Here is an 18411-nt window from a genome sequence, read left to right as displayed (position 1 = left end):
CCTGGAGAAGAGAAGGCTGCGTGGGGACCTCAGAGCAGCCTTCCAATATCTGAAGGGGGGGCCATAGGGATGCTGGGGAGGGACTCTTCATTAGGGACTGTAGTGATAGGAAAAGGGGTAACGGGTTTAAGCTTAAATGGGGGAAGTTTAGATTGGATATAAGGAGGAAATTCTTTACTGTGAGGGTGGTGAGGCACTGGAATGGGTTGCCCAGGGAAGTTGTGAAGGCTCCATCCCTGGCAGTGTTCAAGGCCAGGTTGGACGAAGCCTTGGGTGACGTAGTTTAGTGTGAGGTGTCCCTGCCCATGGCAGGGGGGTTGGAACTGGATGATCTTGAGGCCCTTTCCAATCCTATCTATTATACGATTTCATTCTATGATTCTAACCTTGACTTTCTTTCCCAAAGGAGGGGCTGGTCCAGAGGAAAGGGAAAGGACTCGAGTGGTTCCCTTCCTCTTGAGCTCAAGGTAACTTGTCAGAACATAATAGCAGTGCTGGCTCCATGCAGCAGCTTGTAGGAAATTTAGAAGGTTCACTGTAAGAAACTTGCCTTTGCAAGCCTGGTACCTGACCTTTCAGTGAGGAGTGTTGTGTGTGTTTGGGAGAAAGAGGATTTTGGTCAAGTCTATTATAGAATTCTCATTTGAAGGGATTCTGAGGAAATAATCTCTTAAACCTGTTGCTTTTGGTTCGAGTAGCATATGAGAAGCTTTGTTACAAATGGAAGGCAAAATCCTGCAGGAAGAGGCATTGCAGCAGATGGGTAACACTCTGCTTAAGTCTTGAACTAGAGCATACAAGCTCCCCTAACACATTCCCAGCCTCTTCCCATCTCGCTGCTGCAACATGTTACATTTGGCAGGGTTCCCATAGCTTCCTCTGGGTTTTACCTCCAGGGCTGGTGATGGCTCCCGCCTTTCTGATCTCCTGGAAGGGGAAAAGAGTCTGAACACTTGAAGTGGGAAGGCAGGTATGGAGGGAAGGGCAAGGCATGCATGAGTGCAGTAGGATCCCAAAGTTCCATGGCTTGTCCTAATGGGATGGTTCTTTCCTTCTAATTGCTTGGTGACTTGCAAATGGTGTCCTAGAAATGTGCTAATAAATAAACCAGCTTTCAAGTGTATGAGTGTTAGCCCGAGTGGCTGCTTTTTCCCCTCTAAGTTTTCTGTTCCTGGGGTTCAGGCAATCTTTCTTTAAATAATCAAAATCCAACTTCAAGCCCTTGTGAAGAGGGTTCATGGAGTGATCCAGATGCTGGCAAGAGGTGAATGTTGCAGATGAATGTTAAGCTGCCTCACCCAGTTCACTGCTTCGTTGTGAATCAAGGCTGAAAGCAGCAGTGGCTTTTATTTCACACTATCTGGTTCTTGTCTGTCCATGTATGATAGCCACAGACAGAGATTTCTTATGTTCTCTTCAATGTGATGTCAATACTTGTGACCACCTGCTATTATTCTTTTTACTTTAAATGAATGTTGAAAAGTGAAATATGACAAAAATGTTTTGTCATATTTCTCCTTCTCTATCCTCCAAATTGTTCTGCTGCCTTAAAGAATAATTTAAAAATGACTTATCCTAAAATGTTATCATTTGAATAACACTTGATTCTGTGTTTTAGGGTGTGAGTTGTATTGGAAGGGAATATATTCTCATGGCTACCTCATTCAAGGGGCCTGTAAAACAGGTTTGACTTGAAGTGACCATTTGAACTTCACAAAGTAGTTTAATCACACTGCAAAACTTGTTTCTTTTAATTAACAATGCATATATAATCTACTTCCCTGATCCCTGATATTCCAGCTTGTTCTTTCTTGTCTCTTTTAGGGGATGTTTTGTTTGTTCTTAAACCCTGGATATGCTGGGTTAGTGAACTGTTACTCCAGGAAGCAGAGCTGAGTGGACAAGCTGGGAAGACATCATTCTAATGGCGAGTGGGAATGCAACACTTACCCCAAAGCCTCTCATCTAGAGAAGCATGCATATCCAAGACAGCAACATCTGGGGCTCTTTAAACCATTGACTGTGACCTGGTCCAGCTTTCTCAGTACCTGCTGAAGAACACTTTCCCTCTGTACCTTTAAAGCAGTCTACAAGACTATCCTCTCCAGCAGGATTTAATTGCTTCCTGAACACTCTACCCTGCACACACAAGATGATTGACCTAAGCTTCCTAACAGAGGAGGAACAAGAGGCAATAATGAAGGTGTTGCAACGGGATGCAGAGCTTAAAAGAGCTGAAGAAGAGAGAGTCAGGTAAGGGATCCAACACCCTTGGTTGTCCTGGGAAGACTTATACAGCTCGCACAGCAAGTTACTTGGAGCATAGGAGTAGATAAAACCAGTTGCTGCTGATGGCCCAATATTGCACTGTTTATGTGGTTTGGAGGTTTTTACTCTGGACTAGATTTAGCACAGACTCTGGGTGAAATGCCTCTAACACACAAATGATTTATTGCTGGCCAAAAAGCCAAGTGTTGATTTGGACTCCTACAATTCCCTCAGGCACAGCTGGTGCACATGTGGCTTGATATGAACCTGGCTTGGGTTCCTCAGAACAGCATTCAGTTTGCATGTACCAAAAACTCTGCGAACTGAATTAATGGATAGTAAGTGGGGAGACTTGATTCAAAAGAATCATCCCAAAGTCAGTATGGATGTAGTCAGCAGTATGTCTGAATGATGAAGTTATACCTCACATGCATGGAGTGTTGCACCTGCAGTCCAGAGGAGGTACCAGCACTGTGCTCATTACCAAGAGCTGTTCTTGCAGTTGTGGTTGAAGCAGAAAATTGCTGTTTTCTTTGTGGTGTCACAGATGGAGCAATGTGGGGTTATTCTAGAGTGTTTCTGTGCTGGGAGGTTTTCCTAGAGCTACTATTAGGGTAATTGCCATGAACAGAAATGCATGCATGGAAAGCAGCATTGCCCAGATGGCTTTGAGAAAGCCATCTTACACAGCTATAAATAGCAGTCAAGTAGTGGTTTCAGCTAATAGAGATACGTACCTGCTCAAGAATGAGCACTGTAATAGTCAGCTTCTTTTTTTTTTTGTTGTGAAGGAAAGTATCTATTACAGGGTCCACAAAATGACAAGTGGCCAGATAATGAAAAATGGGGCCATAGGTACTGAAAGGTCGAAGTGCTGTAAAACAAAATGATGTTGGAGGTCTCTGCTTGGGCAGAATTTTCACAGAATCATAGAATGGTATGGGTTGGAAAGGACCTCAAGATCATTTAGTTCCAGCCCCCTGCCATGAGCAGGGACACCTCGCACTAGATAGGTGGTTTGGTCAGCGTGCATTCATCATGTTGTTATTACTCTTGCTTCTTTCAGAGTAAGAGCACTAAATGGCAAACTAGTAGCTTCTCCTAGTTAACAGTGCTTCTACTCTCAAGGTTATTTGCTTCTCTGAAGACTGAAGGTAAAATTATTACAGGCAACACTCCCCAGTTCTTTTTCCCCACTATCTTAATGCAACCTGAGGAGATGTTTTCACCATGTAGTTTTGTCTCCTGTTTCAAAAAAGCAGAAGAGTGACTTTGCTGTAATAGAATGGGTGTTTTCTTTAGGTATAAAAACACTGACTTCAGTCTTGTAATGATAAATCAGTGCCAGGTCTGAGACTGCTCAGGGGAAGTAATTGTAGATGTGAGTTTGAAAACAGCGTGTGGGGAAAGGAACCCTTCCTGGAACAGATTAAATCAAAAAGCCACTCTCAGTAGTGGTCTGAAAGGGCTGCTGACAAGTATTTTTGTCTGTGTAACTTCTCTTTGGTCTCTTGTAATTGTAGTTCAAGAGGGTGTGGTGGAAAATGGAAGGGACTGCAGGTTGTCGCAGCCTGTAATCACCATGTTTCCCTCAACGATGAAATGTCTCTTCTGGCATCTTAATATTGTAACTTCTGAGGAGTTGGAAGTTGACGTATGAAACTGATGTTTCTGCATAGATGTGGCACATGGAGCTTGCTTTTTATGTGTTAAAACACTGCTTGAACTGTATCTCCAGCCAAGGAGTTGCAGCATTTTAGTTTGAATTCTACAGCCTTGCACACCTGGAAGATTCCAAGATCTGGGTTTGAATGTCATCACACAAACATCACACCCTTACAAAGTGATGTTTGTATGTGTATATAATGGAAGCTTTTTAACGAGATCGTTTTCCCTCTAGAAGGAATTCTGAGGTTTGGAGGGTGTTCACAGCAACCTGTGCCATGTTCTTCGAGTGGGGACAAACCCCAATGACAAAAAAACATGACAAAATCCTCTTTGAGCACTTCCTAGTGGAATTTTACACCACCTGATGGAATTCCCTCTCTGAAAAGAGCTCCTAATATTACTTACCTGTAGTAAGACCATGCTGGTTAGGCTGCCCCATGCAGCCTCCTTGGGCACTCTGCTTTAATCCCTGGCCTGTTCAACACTAGACTAGAAGCTGGTTTTCAGCATATTCAGCTGTGAGGGTGCTGAGGTTCTGGCACAGGGTGCCCAGAGAAGCTGTGGCTGCCACATCCCTGGCAGAGTTCAAGGCCAGGTTGGATGGGGCTTGGATCAACCTGCTCTAGTGGAAGTTGTCCCTGCCTATGGCAGGGGTTGGAACTGGATGAGCTTTAAGGTCCCTTCCAACCCAAACCATTCTATGATATTGTTGGCTTTGTTGTTGTCCTCATTCCTGTCCAGGAACCTCTGCTTCAGCTGGGATTTGGGTATTGAACACAAGTGGGCTAATCACAACCGAATTCCCTGACAGTATCTTCAGCATAGCCCCTAACTCTTTATACAGTTGTATCGTTCAGAACTAACACAGTCTGAGGCTCTTTTTAGAAAGACTAACAGAAATATATCTATCTTGTGAAGTTCTGGACTGTGATTGGGTGATTCTCCTGTGGTGGAGCAGGTGGCCCCTGGCACCACAGTGTCTGAGGCACGAAGTTGTTGTGGTTGCTTTTGTGACAGGGTTCTCTGGGCTCTTCCCAGCAGAACCTGGCAGTGCTGCTGTGGGCCATGCTGGGGATTGTTTGCTCCTTGTATAAACTGAGGAGGCCAATGATAGGGGAAAATGTGGAGTTGTTTGTGTGGTGGGTGGTGACTGCTGTGTGCCAAACCACTGGATACATACATTGGTGTGGCACTGCAAAGATGTTGCTTAGGGTGGGATATATCTAAGGTATTGGGTTGAGCTGAACTGTGGCACTGGGGGAGCCAGACATACAGGTCTAGTGTATTCTGAATGTCATTTTAACCTGCCAAAGGGGAGATTGAGATGAGCTCTTAGACAGAAGTTCTTCCCTGTGAGGGTGCTGAGGCAGTGACACAGTTTGCCCAGAGAAGCTGTGGCTGCCACATCCCTGGCAGTGATCAAGGCCAGGTTGGACACAGGGGCTTAGAGCAAGCTGCTCTAGTGGAAGGTGTCCCTGCCCGTGGCAGGGGTTGGAATTGGATGAGCTTTAAGGTCCCCTCCAACTCAAACCATTCTGTGATTCTATGATCTGTAGATTAATAAACTGCACAACCTTATTTTGTTGTTTCTTCTGTGAGTTGCTGTCTTCCTTTGTAATTTGTGTTCATACAAGGATCTTTGTGTAACCTATGGAAAAAATGGCATTGTCTTTCCAGCGCACTTTTGGGACTTGTGTGTAAGAACAGTGCTATATGAACATCCTAAAGAGGCACCTTCTGAGGTGGTCATACCAGGGACTTCAGGGCTACTTAGCAGGTATAAAGGTCAGAGTGTCTACACGAAGGTGTGTGCTTGGAGATTGCCTTCAGCCAGACCTGGGACAAGCTGTAAGCTCTTTTCTCGTGCCTGTGCTTGACTCACTTCTTTCAAGCTGGGCATATGTGCTAAAGGAGACAATGCTATATCATCACATCTTGAACATCCTGCAGTACTACCCCAGAGGAGGATAAGCTGATGCTTGTCTGCTGCCTGTGCTTTCCTTCCTTCCTTTGCTTGGCTTTGTGTGGTGGTTGCACGAGATGAAGCAGCTCAGAGGCATTTCCCATTGCCAGAGACAGACAGGATTCAGCACATCAATTCAGCAGCAGCCTTTTTCAAATATATGAAACTTGGTCCGTGTTTACTTCTTTTTATAGCTTTAGCAGCTTAAAAATGGGTGAGGATAAAGGATATCTGAGAGAACTGGCAGTAATAAAAGTATCAAGTGGCATTTAGTCACTGATTTCTCAGATATGTAAGTACCTAAATACACCCAGAGGAGAATGTTCCTCTTTAGGCTGTAAGGAACACCTGGTCAGGTGGAAAAGGCTAAGCTCATGTTTTTGGGATTAATTCCTTCTTATGGATATTGTTTAGCACCAAATCTGACTTTCCAGGAAATAATTTTATCCTCTAGCAAAATGTGCATGCTGTTGTTTCTCCTTTTTAACAAAGACAACTGATATAAGACTGACTGTGGATTTGGTGGGAGGTTTGTTGTTGCTCTTCAGAGATGTATTAAAAAAAACCTATAACAAACAAAACCCACTCTGTCCTGAGCAAAGTCCTTTTGTGCCCAAGTCTCCATTTGTACCTGGACAAACATGAACCTGGCAGAAACCACAGAGGATGCAGAAAAGCTCTCTGGAGGATACATACCCCCTTAGGTTTATCAGACCAATGAAGCAGTGAACTGCCCTGGTCTGTGAACAGTGAACAGCCCCCTTATGAAATGCCAGTAGGAAAAGCAGGACTGTTCTCATCTTAACCTGGTGAGGTTAAGGAAGAGACCCTACATACTGGTCTTGATAACACTGGACTGCACTGGTGTCCTGGTTTTAGCTGGGATGAAATTAAGAAAACTAACCAAAACCAGGACAACCAGGAGCTGATACCTTTTCTTCCCAGTATTGATTGCTAACTTGTCTACTAGTAGCAGATGGATTAATTTGACTGGATGATGCTTGTTTGGAACAGCCAGCAAAGCAGGGTGGATGGAGTTTATTTTGATGGTAGAAGAGTGTGCTTAAGGGAAAAAGAGGATACTAATAAGACTTTTTAACTTCTGTCTGTTGCCTCAGTAAGTATAGATTTCCTGCCTTGCAGTGGTACCATGTGACTTAACCCACTATCAGATTCTCCAGAGGTAGGAGAAACAACCCCATTAATGCACATTTAGGTTTTCTGTTTGCCTGCGGAATGTCAGACACTTGCTTTGTGTGCCCATTCCATGTAATCCTGCAAGTACTTAATGCCCTGGGGGGTGAAAGTCTTGTCATCTTGCCATCAAGTGTTTCACCAAGGCACAGGTTAGATAGAAGGTTTTCAGGTTAGATACAAGGAGGAAATTCTTCCCTGTCAGGGTGGTGAGGCACTGGAACAGCTTCTCCAGACAAGCTGTGGCTACCCCATTCCTGGCAGTGTTCAAGGCCAGGTTGGACGGGGCTTGGAGCATCCTGCTCTAGTGGAAGGTGTCCCTGCCCACGGCAAGGGGTTAGAGCTGGATGAGCTTTAAGGTCCCTTCCAACCGAAACCATACTACAACTCTATAGTCAGAAAATCATATTAAGTAAAGGGTGAGCTCAGACTTACTTTTAAAGAGGATTTGGAGTTAATTCCTTCTAACTGACTTTTATTTTGTTAAATTTAATGTTTCTATAAAAGAAACAAGCACTACCCTTTTACAACCTTAAGCTGTTTCACTCTGAAAACTGCAACCTGGGTTAACTGGCATTACACGAGACCACTGAGGGACTCAGAATACATGCTTACAACATATGTAAAGCTGTTATTACATGTTCTTCTAATTGCAAACTTGCCAGTTGAGCCTGCAATCTGAATCTTAATCCGAATACCCTCTAGTTCATTGGTACCAAGAGGAAAACAAGGTAATGGCAACATGGTTTGCCTTTCTGTTGACTGGGAGCCTGGTGTAGAATCAGCTCTTGGCTTTTAACCTTGTTGTGGTGTGCGGGGAGGCACATGTAGCATTGGAAATCCCTGGCTGCAGCCTCATTTCTCGACAATTCCTTTCAAGATAAGTCACAGCCTAATGCCTAGCACTGAAACAGACCCACACAGTGCCAGCAGTTTGGTATTGCTGGTAGGGCTTGCTCGTAGCAGACCCTGAGAATTCAAGCAGCACTCTAAAACTTCCAGTCTCTAACCTCAGTTTTGCAACAAGTCTATGATGTCCTGGTGCACACAGGCTGCTTGAAAGTTATTCTTGCCAAGACCTAGAACTAACTGTCTGAGGGTGGAAAACTGCTGCTTTATTTGTGGCTAGGCAATGCCTGGGAAAAGCTTTAATATTGTTTCTAGTTCCTCAAAAGATGGGACTGAAACGCTAAATACTTCTCTTGTAAATGAGTAAGCCACACTAGCAAAAGTCAAGTGCTATGAAGGTGAGAAGAGAAGGTAAAAGTAGTTTGCAAGTTATGAGCTTCTGTCACTTCTTACCATACAAACCCTATCATCCAGACAGGTCACTTGTAAAGGAAGTACTGTAGATGGAGAGCAGGTTTGTACCTTTGTTAGAAGCACAGTTACCTCCCAAAGTCTATAAGGTCTGTTGAGGTGGTGAAGTTAAGGTACAGCTAACCCCATAAGCATGGGTGGGAGCAAGGTGCCTGATCTTTGCTTCCGTCCAGCTACATTGGCCATGGGTGATGTTTAATGAGTCCAGAGCTATGACAAATCTTCTCTCTCTGTCCTGCTTAGGTTAGTCAAAACTCTGAGAGTCCCACAAGCAGGTACGTAGGCTGACACACTTGAAAGTCCCAGCCACTTCTACAGTGACCTATTGGTGTGAGGTGACATACAGCTCTTCTACCACACCCTAGTTTCAGTGGTTGAATAGAGGGGAAAGGAGTGAGCAGTGTCTGGGGTAAAAGACTGACTCGGGGTGAGAGCACTGAATACCTGTCCTGTGACTCAGTGCCATCCCTCCAGAGCACCTCCCCTGGCATGTGCTGTCATACTGCCCTGCAGCACTAGCTGGGGTCAGAGCTCTGCTTGCCCTGCAGGCTGTGTAAACAGCTGAAGAGCCCATCCCCAGCCCTAAGGAGCGTCTGTTCTGAGAAGACAAATAACACATGGGAAAGAAGGTGAAAGGGAGAAGCAGTCATCTGTGTAAAAATTGCTTGCATTCCACTATTCCTGCTGGCTGTGTTCATAAACTGCCTGAGCAACAAGGAGTTGGCTCATACCTGAGTAATGTGTTTGCTTGAGGACAGAGAGAAGCTACTGCTCTGTTCCTGCTCCAACTTGGAAGACCTGCAGCATATGAGAAGTGTGTATTTTGGCTCTTAGAGTTATAAGCAAGAGGAAGGGCCAGATGTTAAATGGCCCAGTCATGCTATGGACTGTTGAATCTTGGCATTACAAATGCCAATGGTGACCTCAACTCCTTGCAGCCTCAACTGTGTGTAGCTGATTGGAGACAGGGAAGTTCTTTAAACACCCAGGAGGGACAGACTGTTGACAGTACTGCCTAAAAGACGTTCAGGTATTCAAATGTTAATAGAGCTGATGCATTCAAATAAGCCTTTTTATTTCTGGATGAAGGAGAAGTTGAGTGATAGATGAGAATGGTCTTAGTGTGTGGTTGGGACTGTCTCAGTGCCCTTTCTCTGCTTTGAATGGTTGTGTGTACTTGACAGGCAAATCTGCAACCTACAATAAACACTGTCATCAGAGCTACTTGGTTGCACTGGAAGTTCCTTCTCCTAATCTCATGGACAAAATAAAACTGGCATGAACCTCCTTAGGGTTGGACTAGATGACCTTTGAAGGTTCCTTCCAACTCAAACCATTCCATGATTGGCTGTCAGGCCTGTAGAAAATAGCAGCATCCCACAGCAATGTGGACAATGTTTGGTCTTAAAGTCTCCAATTATCTTGATTTGTGCTGGTTTCTCCCCTGAGCTCTGTTATTAGCTTGTTTGCTGCAGGAAAGGACATAAACAGAGAAGGCAGATGAAGTCTGACTTGACTTTTTCATTAAGTTCTCTGCAAAGCTCTCTAGTAACTTTCCTGGTGTGCAGGTTAATCTCCAGGTCATGTATGAGCAAATGCCTTTTATGTTATGCTCCCAAAGAGGAAAGACGGCAACCTCTCAAATGGCAAACAAAGCCTCCTCAAAGAATGTTTCCTAGAAGCAGAGTGACCATGCAGCCTGAAAGCAAATTATTAAAGATGCGCTTCACAGTATTTAAAATGGTTGCAGTTTATGTGGCGGATCCACTTTTTACATGCACTATAGGAACAGGCCAAGGGGAATGGGTTTAACCTGCCAGAGGGGAGATTGAGATGAGCTCTTAGGCAGAAGCCCTTCCCTGTGGGGGTGCTGAGGTGCTGGCACAGGGTGCCCAGAGAAGCTGTGGCTGCCCCATCCCTGGCAGTGATCAAGGCCAGGTTGGACAGGGCTTGAAGCAACCTTGTCTAGTGGAAGGTGTCCCTTCCCCTAGTGGGGTGGGTGGAACTGGATGAGCTTTAAGGTCCCTACCAACACAAACCATTCTGTGATTTGTAGACGAATAAACTGTGCAAACTTATTTTGCTGTTTCTTCTGTGAGTTGCTGTCTTCCTTTGTAACTTTTGTTTGTACAAGGATCTTTGTGTAACCTATGGAAAAAATGGAAATATCTTTCCAGTACATTTTTGTGATGTGTGCATAAAAGCAGTGCCACATGAAGAGCCTAAAAAGGCACCTTCTGAGCCCTAGACAAGCCACAGACTTAATTTTGACAGAGATTTCTAAAGCTGCCCTGCTAGCTTATCTCAATTTTATCCTTGGAGAACTAGCTTTTGAAGGCAAAACTCAAGATCTGCAGTTACTGGAGAGTCCTTCAGAGCTTTCTCTGCTTAAGAATTTATCATGGCAAAACATACATATTTTTTTCTAAGAGCTGTTTTACCTGAAGCTTTAAGGGTAACAGGGCTGAGGCTTCTCTTTCCAGCTCGTTGTCATCCTTCATAATTAACTGAGGAACTAACAGGCCACAAGATGGAAAAGGTGCGCTGAGATAGCATGAAAAAACCCCAAGCCAGCCAACCAAATCCCCAAACTCACAACCCGCTGCCCCAAAGCCCCCAGAATCCGATTCTGTTAACACAGGTAAGTAGATTGTGTGTCTCATGTATTCCTTTTTCCCCTCCTCAGGCGTTTACCAGAGAAAGTCAAGGATGATGTTCAGCTCAAGAACATGAGTGGGCAGTGGTTTTATGAAGCCAAGTCCAAGAGGCACAGAGATAAGATACATGGAGCAGATATTATCAGAGCTTCCATGCGCCGGAAGCCTGCACATCCTGGTAAGCATTTGCTTTACATTTCATTCTGAAAAGGCTGATTTTTGCTTTGCTAACTTCAAACTCTGTTGTCTGTGAAATACAAGAATATTGGTATCCATAACCAAAAAATTATGCAAAAAAAAAAAAAAAAAAAGATATTTGCCATGAGTTTACAGTGTAAGCTTTCCTCTCCCCATTAAAGAGAAGATTCTGTGTGATGACTGCTAACAGGAGGGACTGGCTTGTGTTTCTGTGTAGGACTAAAAGCTCCCTGCACTCCTGATGCCTTCTTACTTCCATTCTTGAGCCCTCTGAGCTGTCTTGGAACATGCAAAGAATCAGAGATTGAGGAAATTGCTTTTTATGTATAAATTTCCAAGACTTTGGGTGCTGCTTGAGACCTCTGAAATTCAATGGTTGGCACCATGAGCTAGAGGCTGTAACTACTGAAATCTGTGCTGGAGTTCTGGCAGCCAGACCTGGCACCCTGTGTCCACGTTAACTTGTAAATACATTCACCATCCCCTACATCATGGTGGGTGCCCCCAAATGATCTATTAGAAGTGTCTGTTAAAGCCAATTGTGTTCATGTACCAGATAAGTTGCAGACACTAATTTAATAGTACAAATAGGTAGTAGTATATTGTGTGTAAATTGAGATATTGATGAGCTTTGGGCTCACTTGATAATAAATACTATATTCTGAAGCTCTTCTTTTAAGAAAATCAGAGTGTGAGAAGACAATGCCTTGTGTTTGACATCAGAAATAAATACAGTGTATTGTCTGGAGAGAAACAAACCAAAAGAGAACACAGGAGCTGCTCTGCTAAAGCAGACTAAAAGCTCATGGCCCCAGCACCCAGCTCTGAGTGCCTCGCAGCACGCATGTGCTCCAAGGCCAAGACCAGCCTGCAAGCACTTACACCTCAAACTCTTTTGATGTAGAGGAGGTATTCCTGGGTTATTTTTCCCCATTAATTTCTTTAAGAAGTTCTTTAAAGCCATGCCTCTAACATTCACCAAGTCCTGTCTGAGGCATTTTAAAATGAATGTTTTCCATATAAGAAGTGGCTGAATTGATCACCATTATCATTGGGAAGCCAACTGAACAGTTGATCTCTGTTCACAAAAACATATATAATACAGCATACAGGATTTTGTAGACTTCTATTAGAAATCTCTGAACATCTGACTTTCTAATCTAGGGAGTCCTGCTCTATTTTGTCATTCTTTGGACAGAATATTTCTTCTATTTCTTAGAGAAACTGACCCTCATCCCTCTTTGTCTCCTCTAGTTTTCCTAAATCCTTTTGGCTTACAAGGGCAAGACTCTTCTTATTCTCTTGTACTGATATTTAAGGTTCTATTAAGGGATTTTGCTGTGTGCTCTTGAAGCAAGTAAGTACTTCTGTCAATGCTGTGTATACATTACACCATATTGTATACCTTTATATTTCTATAGGTTTTGTAACCACAACTTAGCCTTGTTTTCCTGTGTCTAATCCAGAAATGTTACACTTTCTCAGTTCCTATATTCCCAGAGATGAGGGATAATGGCAGTTTAGTCAGTTTGAGGTTACGGTGTGATGGTTTTGGCTTTTTAACTTGACAAGAAAAGGCCTGAAACAGAAAAGACTTCAAAAAATCAAAGGTTAGTGTGGTGTTGTGGGTTTGGCTGGTTTTCAACTTGCAGGCTAGGAAAATCAGCTGTAAAATTGTAGCTAAATTTTACAGTGATTTATAGTTTAAAGGAAAGTACTTAAAACCATATTATCTTAAAGGAGGGTAATTACTCCCCAGTCTTGTTACTTGAACAAAGGGGTGTACTGGTACATTCAGAACTATGTGCAATTGATTGCTTTCAATGACTCATTAGATGCCAAGATATTTTTGCTTGCAGTTATGGATAGTGATAGTGAAAACAAAAATCTTGCTTAGTTGTGCACACTAAGGAACACTTAGTGTGGGGTGGAGGGTAGATTTAGATTAGATACAAGAAAAAAGTTCTTCCCTGTGAAGGTGGTGAGGTGCTGCACAGGGTGCCCAGAGAAGCTGTGGCTGCCCCATCTCTGACAGTGTTCAAGGCCAGGTTGGATGGGGCTTGGAGTAACCTTGTCTAGTGGAAGGTGTCCCTGCTCGTGATAGGGGGCTGGAACTGGGTGAGCTTTAAGGTCCCTTCCAACCAAACCAGTCTGCGATTCTATGATTTCTAGTAACATTAAAACCCCAATTTTTTCAGGTGGCACCAGACCTGCTTCTGCCCACAATTCAGGTACAGGACTTTGCAATAGCTGTAAGACTGAATGCAAATACTTGTATTTGATGATTCAAAAAATCCTGTATGAACATAGGGGAGACAAGAATATTCTTGCTTCATGTTTTAGCTGAAGTGAGTCAGAGCAAATCAAACAAAGTGAAGAGCAGCTGGGTGAGCAATGTTAATAAAGAAGTCTTTGTGCCACCAGAACTACATGGTATTGTGGAACACCAAGAAGAAGAGGAGCAACTGAAATCCAGTTCAAGGTAAGCTGTCTGTTTAATCACAGTATATGTGATCAGGACTCGTGAAACTTGTAAGCTGTAAGTTCCATCCAAAATACTGTACTTGACTCTTACTTCAGAGGTCATCAAATGTTTCCTCATTATTGCCCAAGGAATCAGTGCATGTTTAAGGTTGATAAACCAGAGTCATGCATTTAATTGTTCTGTATCCAAATGCAGAACAACCTTCAGCTTACCTCTCCAAGGCAAAAGTTGTTAGGGGTGTGTAGAATGGTCCCACGCATGTTCTCATGTCACAAGTTAGTCTGGCTCCCAGAGGCAAGACTGTGAGTTTCTAGTTACAATGGTTGGCCATGATCAATCCTTCACAGTTAGTAACAGGGGTACAATAACCCCTGCATCCCTTCAGTCAGCCACTTCATAAGACCAGACTGTTGATTCAGCCTGAATTTTAAGCTTGGATCATACAAAGAATAAGACTGAGAAATGACTCTTTAGAATTTTCCAAGGGTTTTGGTGTGCACAGTTTAATAATCTGAGGCTTTTTTAAGGAAACTAAATGTATTTCAGATGGAAAGAACCAGAATCTTTTGGATTCTTGTGGAAAGTAAGTCAGATTGTACCAAGAAAAATAAATGCCTTTCTGGAAGTGAGAGGCTTCCATTCAGAATAAGGGAAGACAGTCAGTTTGGCTATGCCTGGGCTGTAGTTGTTACAGGATTGTTGGATGATAGTTTATGAACTACAGAGGATTTGGTATTAAATCACTCTATCTCAAGTTTGTAAACACCCCAAACAGCTTAATTTTGCTTTGAAATATCCTGAGTTGGTCTTTGACAGATGAGTTCTCTTTAAAATACCTGTGTGTAGTAATGCATTGGCCTGTGTGAAGCTTTCAAAAAGCCTGCATTTGAAATGGAGAGTGCTGATCTTTCAGCTAGGGCAAAGCAGGTAGAAATTAGATGCCTTTAAATGGCCAGATTCCTCAACTCCATTGAGGAGACAAGAAGCAGGGTGTAACACAGCTACTACTGTTTGTGCTTTCAGGGAGTAGCGAGAAGAGCGAGCCAGAGTTACTCCTTAGGATGACTGGTTTAATTTGGGTTGTGCTGTTGATGTGCTCTGTTAAGCTTTCACTTTCTTGTCTGTCTTCTGAAGCCCTTCTCTGTACGTCATCTGTTTTCTCTTTGCAGCAAAGCTTGTCTCCTCCTTTGCCCTTGCACAGAACCTAATAGCAATTGAATCTTTCACTTTCATGGTCTGCAAATGGGGCACCCACCTTCATAGTGAATGGCACCAAAGGTTGGTGTAAGTCTTAACAACTCTAGCTTGTATTGCTGGTCCTATTTGTCCTTTACATATCATTGTCAGTGAACTCCAAGGGGTATTTTTGTCTTAAATACATCTGAAATCATGCTGAAAAAGTTCAGATAAACTGCTTTATTACAGACTTCCTGAAAAATCAAGTCGTACAATGAGGATGATAAATGTTGCTTATCACAAGAAAGAGCTTAACTTCCCCCTCAAGTCAGCTGATAATGCTGACAGTTGTTACTGAATGTAGGTTTTTTTACATGTGGCTTTTACTTACAGGAGTTATTACGGAGTTATGTCTTTTTAGGCACAGCACAAGACATGCTGCTGTTTAATATATCTTTTAGAACATTTTGTATGTCATCCTGTACACCAGGAAAACATGATGATACTTGAAAAGTACAGCCTTAGAATGTTATTATTCCATTAGAACTCCACAAATAGTATGTGATTGATAAAGAGTTGTACAAGAAATCTGGAGAGGGACTTTTTACAAGGGTGTGTAGGGATAAGATGGTGGGGGGGAATGGCTTTAAAGTGACAGAGGGGAGATTCAAGTTCGGTATTAGGAAGAAGTTCTTCCTGCTTCATTTCTGGCAGTGTTCAAGACCAGGTTGGACAGGGCTTGGAGCAACCTGCTCTAGTGGAAGATGACCCTGCCCGTGGCAGGGGGTTGGAACTGGATAAGCATTAAAGGTCCCTTCCAACCCAAACCATTCTGTGATTCTATGAACAAATTACTCAGACTTTATGTTCCGGATCCTGTTCTTAAGCAAAACTAATTCTTCCTAAATATGAAGAAAGCTCCATTCTGGTAGGTATGTTTGTAAGCTGCGGAGGGTCACAAGCAGTCCTCAGCCAGTTCATCTGCTGCTGAGTCAGGTGCTGCTTTATGAGGTGGAACAGAAATCAGCCCATAACTATATTCTTAAAATTGGCTTCATCCCCACTCCCAAATATCTAAATTCAGAAATGAAGCTGTAAACATTTAATTTTATCTTTGGCTTTGTATCACTGGGTTCTTCTCTTGCATGCCAGAGCCTTTACAGGCTTGGAAGGTGTAACCTTGCACAGAAAGAGTTTCACAGGGTGACTCAGTCAGTCAATATTACCTCTGTTCCCTGATACCATCTGTCTATATGCTCAAAAGATGTAATGCTAAAGGGGGTTTATCTTTCCAATTGAGATTTGAAGGTTGCTTTCTTCCCTAGGCTAGGGAGTACTCTTAGCCTGCACTGAACAGGTCACAAGTGTTCTGCAAGGTGGAAGCTTGCACAAAAGCCCTAATCCTTACAACTTCATGTAACTTTTCTGCAACAGGGGTGCTGGGATACTTAGATAAGGCCATTTTTGTTTTGTTTCCTTAATGGGAGGCCATTTGTAAGTAGACTGTATTGACAATGCCTGCAATTCTGTATCTCCTTTCTCCATCTTTGCTCCTGCCTTTGCCTTGTTACTTCTTTGTTCCTGTCCAGTGCTGTCCAGTGCTGTCCAGTCTGTGTGGAGCTGGGCCTCCACTGAGGTTCTCAGCACTTTAGTTTGCTGAATTGCAACGCAGGAATTCTTTAATCTGGGTGTATTTATCAGTTTGGCTTCAAAGAGTTTCATAGATTAACCTTGTGAATGCAATGTATCAGGGAACTGTTTGTTCAGTTTTTCCATTGTATGGGTTGATATTTTCAGAGCCTTTGTTATGAAACTTAGTTATAGGATCCTGGGTGTGTGGTTTTCTCTATTTTGTTTTCTTTAGAGCAGGGTTTTGGCATGCAATGCCAAATCATCAGATCTCTAATTATTCTATGGCAAATCTGAAGTAGCATTGCATTAAAACACTGTGGGATTGTGTGTGTTTTCCATGAGACTTAATTACTTTCACACCTCAGCAAAGAATATCCTACAGGTTTTTGCAGCCCAGGGTACATATCAGTGTTTTCCTTGTCTAAAATGAGTGAATGGTTTAAGTATTCATAACCTGGACTTCAACATAATATTGTTTGTCCTGTTGGGTAGTTGATGGTGGAGATTGAGATACAAAGTGCAGGAGCACACAGGTGCTCTTAAAAGCAAAAACACAAATTCAAGTGCTTCATTAAAGCAAGAGCACAAACTCCAGTTCAGCAGAATAAAGTTTCTTTAAATAGATGGATTTTCATGCTTAAAGTATTTGGACCTCATCAGGGACTGCAGTGAAAGGACAAGGGGTAATGGGTTCAAACTGAAACAGGGGAGATTTAGGTTGGATGTAAGAAGACATTTTTCCCTGTGAAGGGTGGTGAGGCACTGACACAGGGTACCCATAGAAGCTGTGTCTGTCCCATCCCTGACAGTGTTCGAGGCCAGGCTGGATGGGGCTTGGAGCAGCCTGCTCTAGTGGAAGGTTGAAACAGGAGGAGCTTTAAGGTCCCTTCCAACACAAACCAGTCTGGGATTCTGTGGACTAAGGTTAAAAATTGTAACATGAAATGATCTTTTCAAAAGAAAATAGAAGTTGCAATATTGAGCTCTCTGAGAGCTAGATTTTTTTCCCTTCACTTTGATTTCCTAGAAGGACAAATGTAGGTCAGGGGTGGAGATGGTATTGTTTGGAGAATGGAGATATATATATATATATATGTTTGCTCAAAGATCTAGAAGTGTCAAAGATAGTTTCTGTTATGCCAACTAGAAGTTATATTGAATTCTTTAACACACAAAGAGACTTTGGCAAGGAAACGAAGCAGCAAGAATATCCCCGTGCTATGGAAAGAAGAAAGTTTGCTTCTGAATCTCATGAGAACAGGCTAAATAGAAAACTTGAAGTGCTAAGAAGTTATATTTGACTATGTAGAAGTGAATCTTTGTTTTGCTTTTAAAAAAGGTTTAAACTATGTCCTGTTTGCAGAAGGTGTTCTGTGCTTTTTTTCTTTGCAGTTCTAAAACAATAACCTCTGTGTTGGACAAACCAGAGGAAAGACCTATGAAGGCAGCAGTCTTCTCAGTAAAGGTATGACTGGTATTGAATATAGAAGCAATTTTCTTACATTTTGTGTGTTTCTTTGCTTCAGTGGTAAAGATAATTCAAGATTTGAGGAAGAAAGATTGTAAGTTGGAAAAAAATGAGTATTTTTTTATTGGAGGGAGATAATGAAAACCACTAAAAGCTCAGTGCTGAATTGCTCTTATGGCTATAGGAAGCAGCTGTCTGTGCTTGACATTATTTCCAGCCTCTTCAAGCACTGAAAAGAATTGTCCTGTTGTTTTGTGAGATCCCTAAAGTCACAGAATTAGAGATAAAATTGTTTAACTTGCAACAACTTGGGATTTTCAAGTGTCTTAAAATGCTGGCTTATCTCTGCTGGTGGTGGAGCAAGAACAAGATGAGGCAATAT

The 18411-nt window shown here is 42.7% G+C and overlaps 1 protein-coding gene across 6 annotated transcripts in view; it reads left to right on the top strand.

Annotated features, from left to right (window-relative positions):
* The window catches only part of SYTL2 (synaptotagmin like 2), a 51863-nt gene that overhangs the window by 11569 nt on the left and 21883 nt on the right, over positions 1 to 18411 (top strand). For 2 of the 6 annotated variants that reach the window (XM_065678837.1, XM_065678838.1), the window contains exons 2-7: positions 407 to 467; positions 1825 to 2253; positions 11100 to 11248; positions 13467 to 13499; positions 13612 to 13750; positions 17954 to 18026. In XM_065678837.1, the coding sequence (XP_065534909.1) occupies positions 2153 to 2253; positions 11100 to 11248; positions 13467 to 13499; positions 13612 to 13750; positions 17954 to 18026 (495 nt within the window). In that variant the 5' untranslated portion in view covers positions 407 to 467; positions 1825 to 2152. The remainder of the gene's footprint in view (positions 1 to 406; positions 468 to 1824; positions 2254 to 11099; positions 11249 to 13466; positions 13500 to 13611; positions 13751 to 17953; positions 18027 to 18411) is intronic. The other 4 variants (XM_065678835.1, XM_065678839.1, XM_065678841.1 and 1 more) reach the window with 3 other exon arrangements.

The sequence above is a fragment of the Lathamus discolor genome, chromosome 4, assembly GCF_037157495.1.
Source record: "Lathamus discolor isolate bLatDis1 chromosome 4, bLatDis1.hap1, whole genome shotgun sequence".
In the NCBI taxonomy this organism is placed as follows: domain Eukaryota; kingdom Metazoa; phylum Chordata; class Aves; order Psittaciformes; family Psittacidae; genus Lathamus; species Lathamus discolor.
This window is presented reverse-complemented; position numbering and strand designations above follow the sequence as displayed.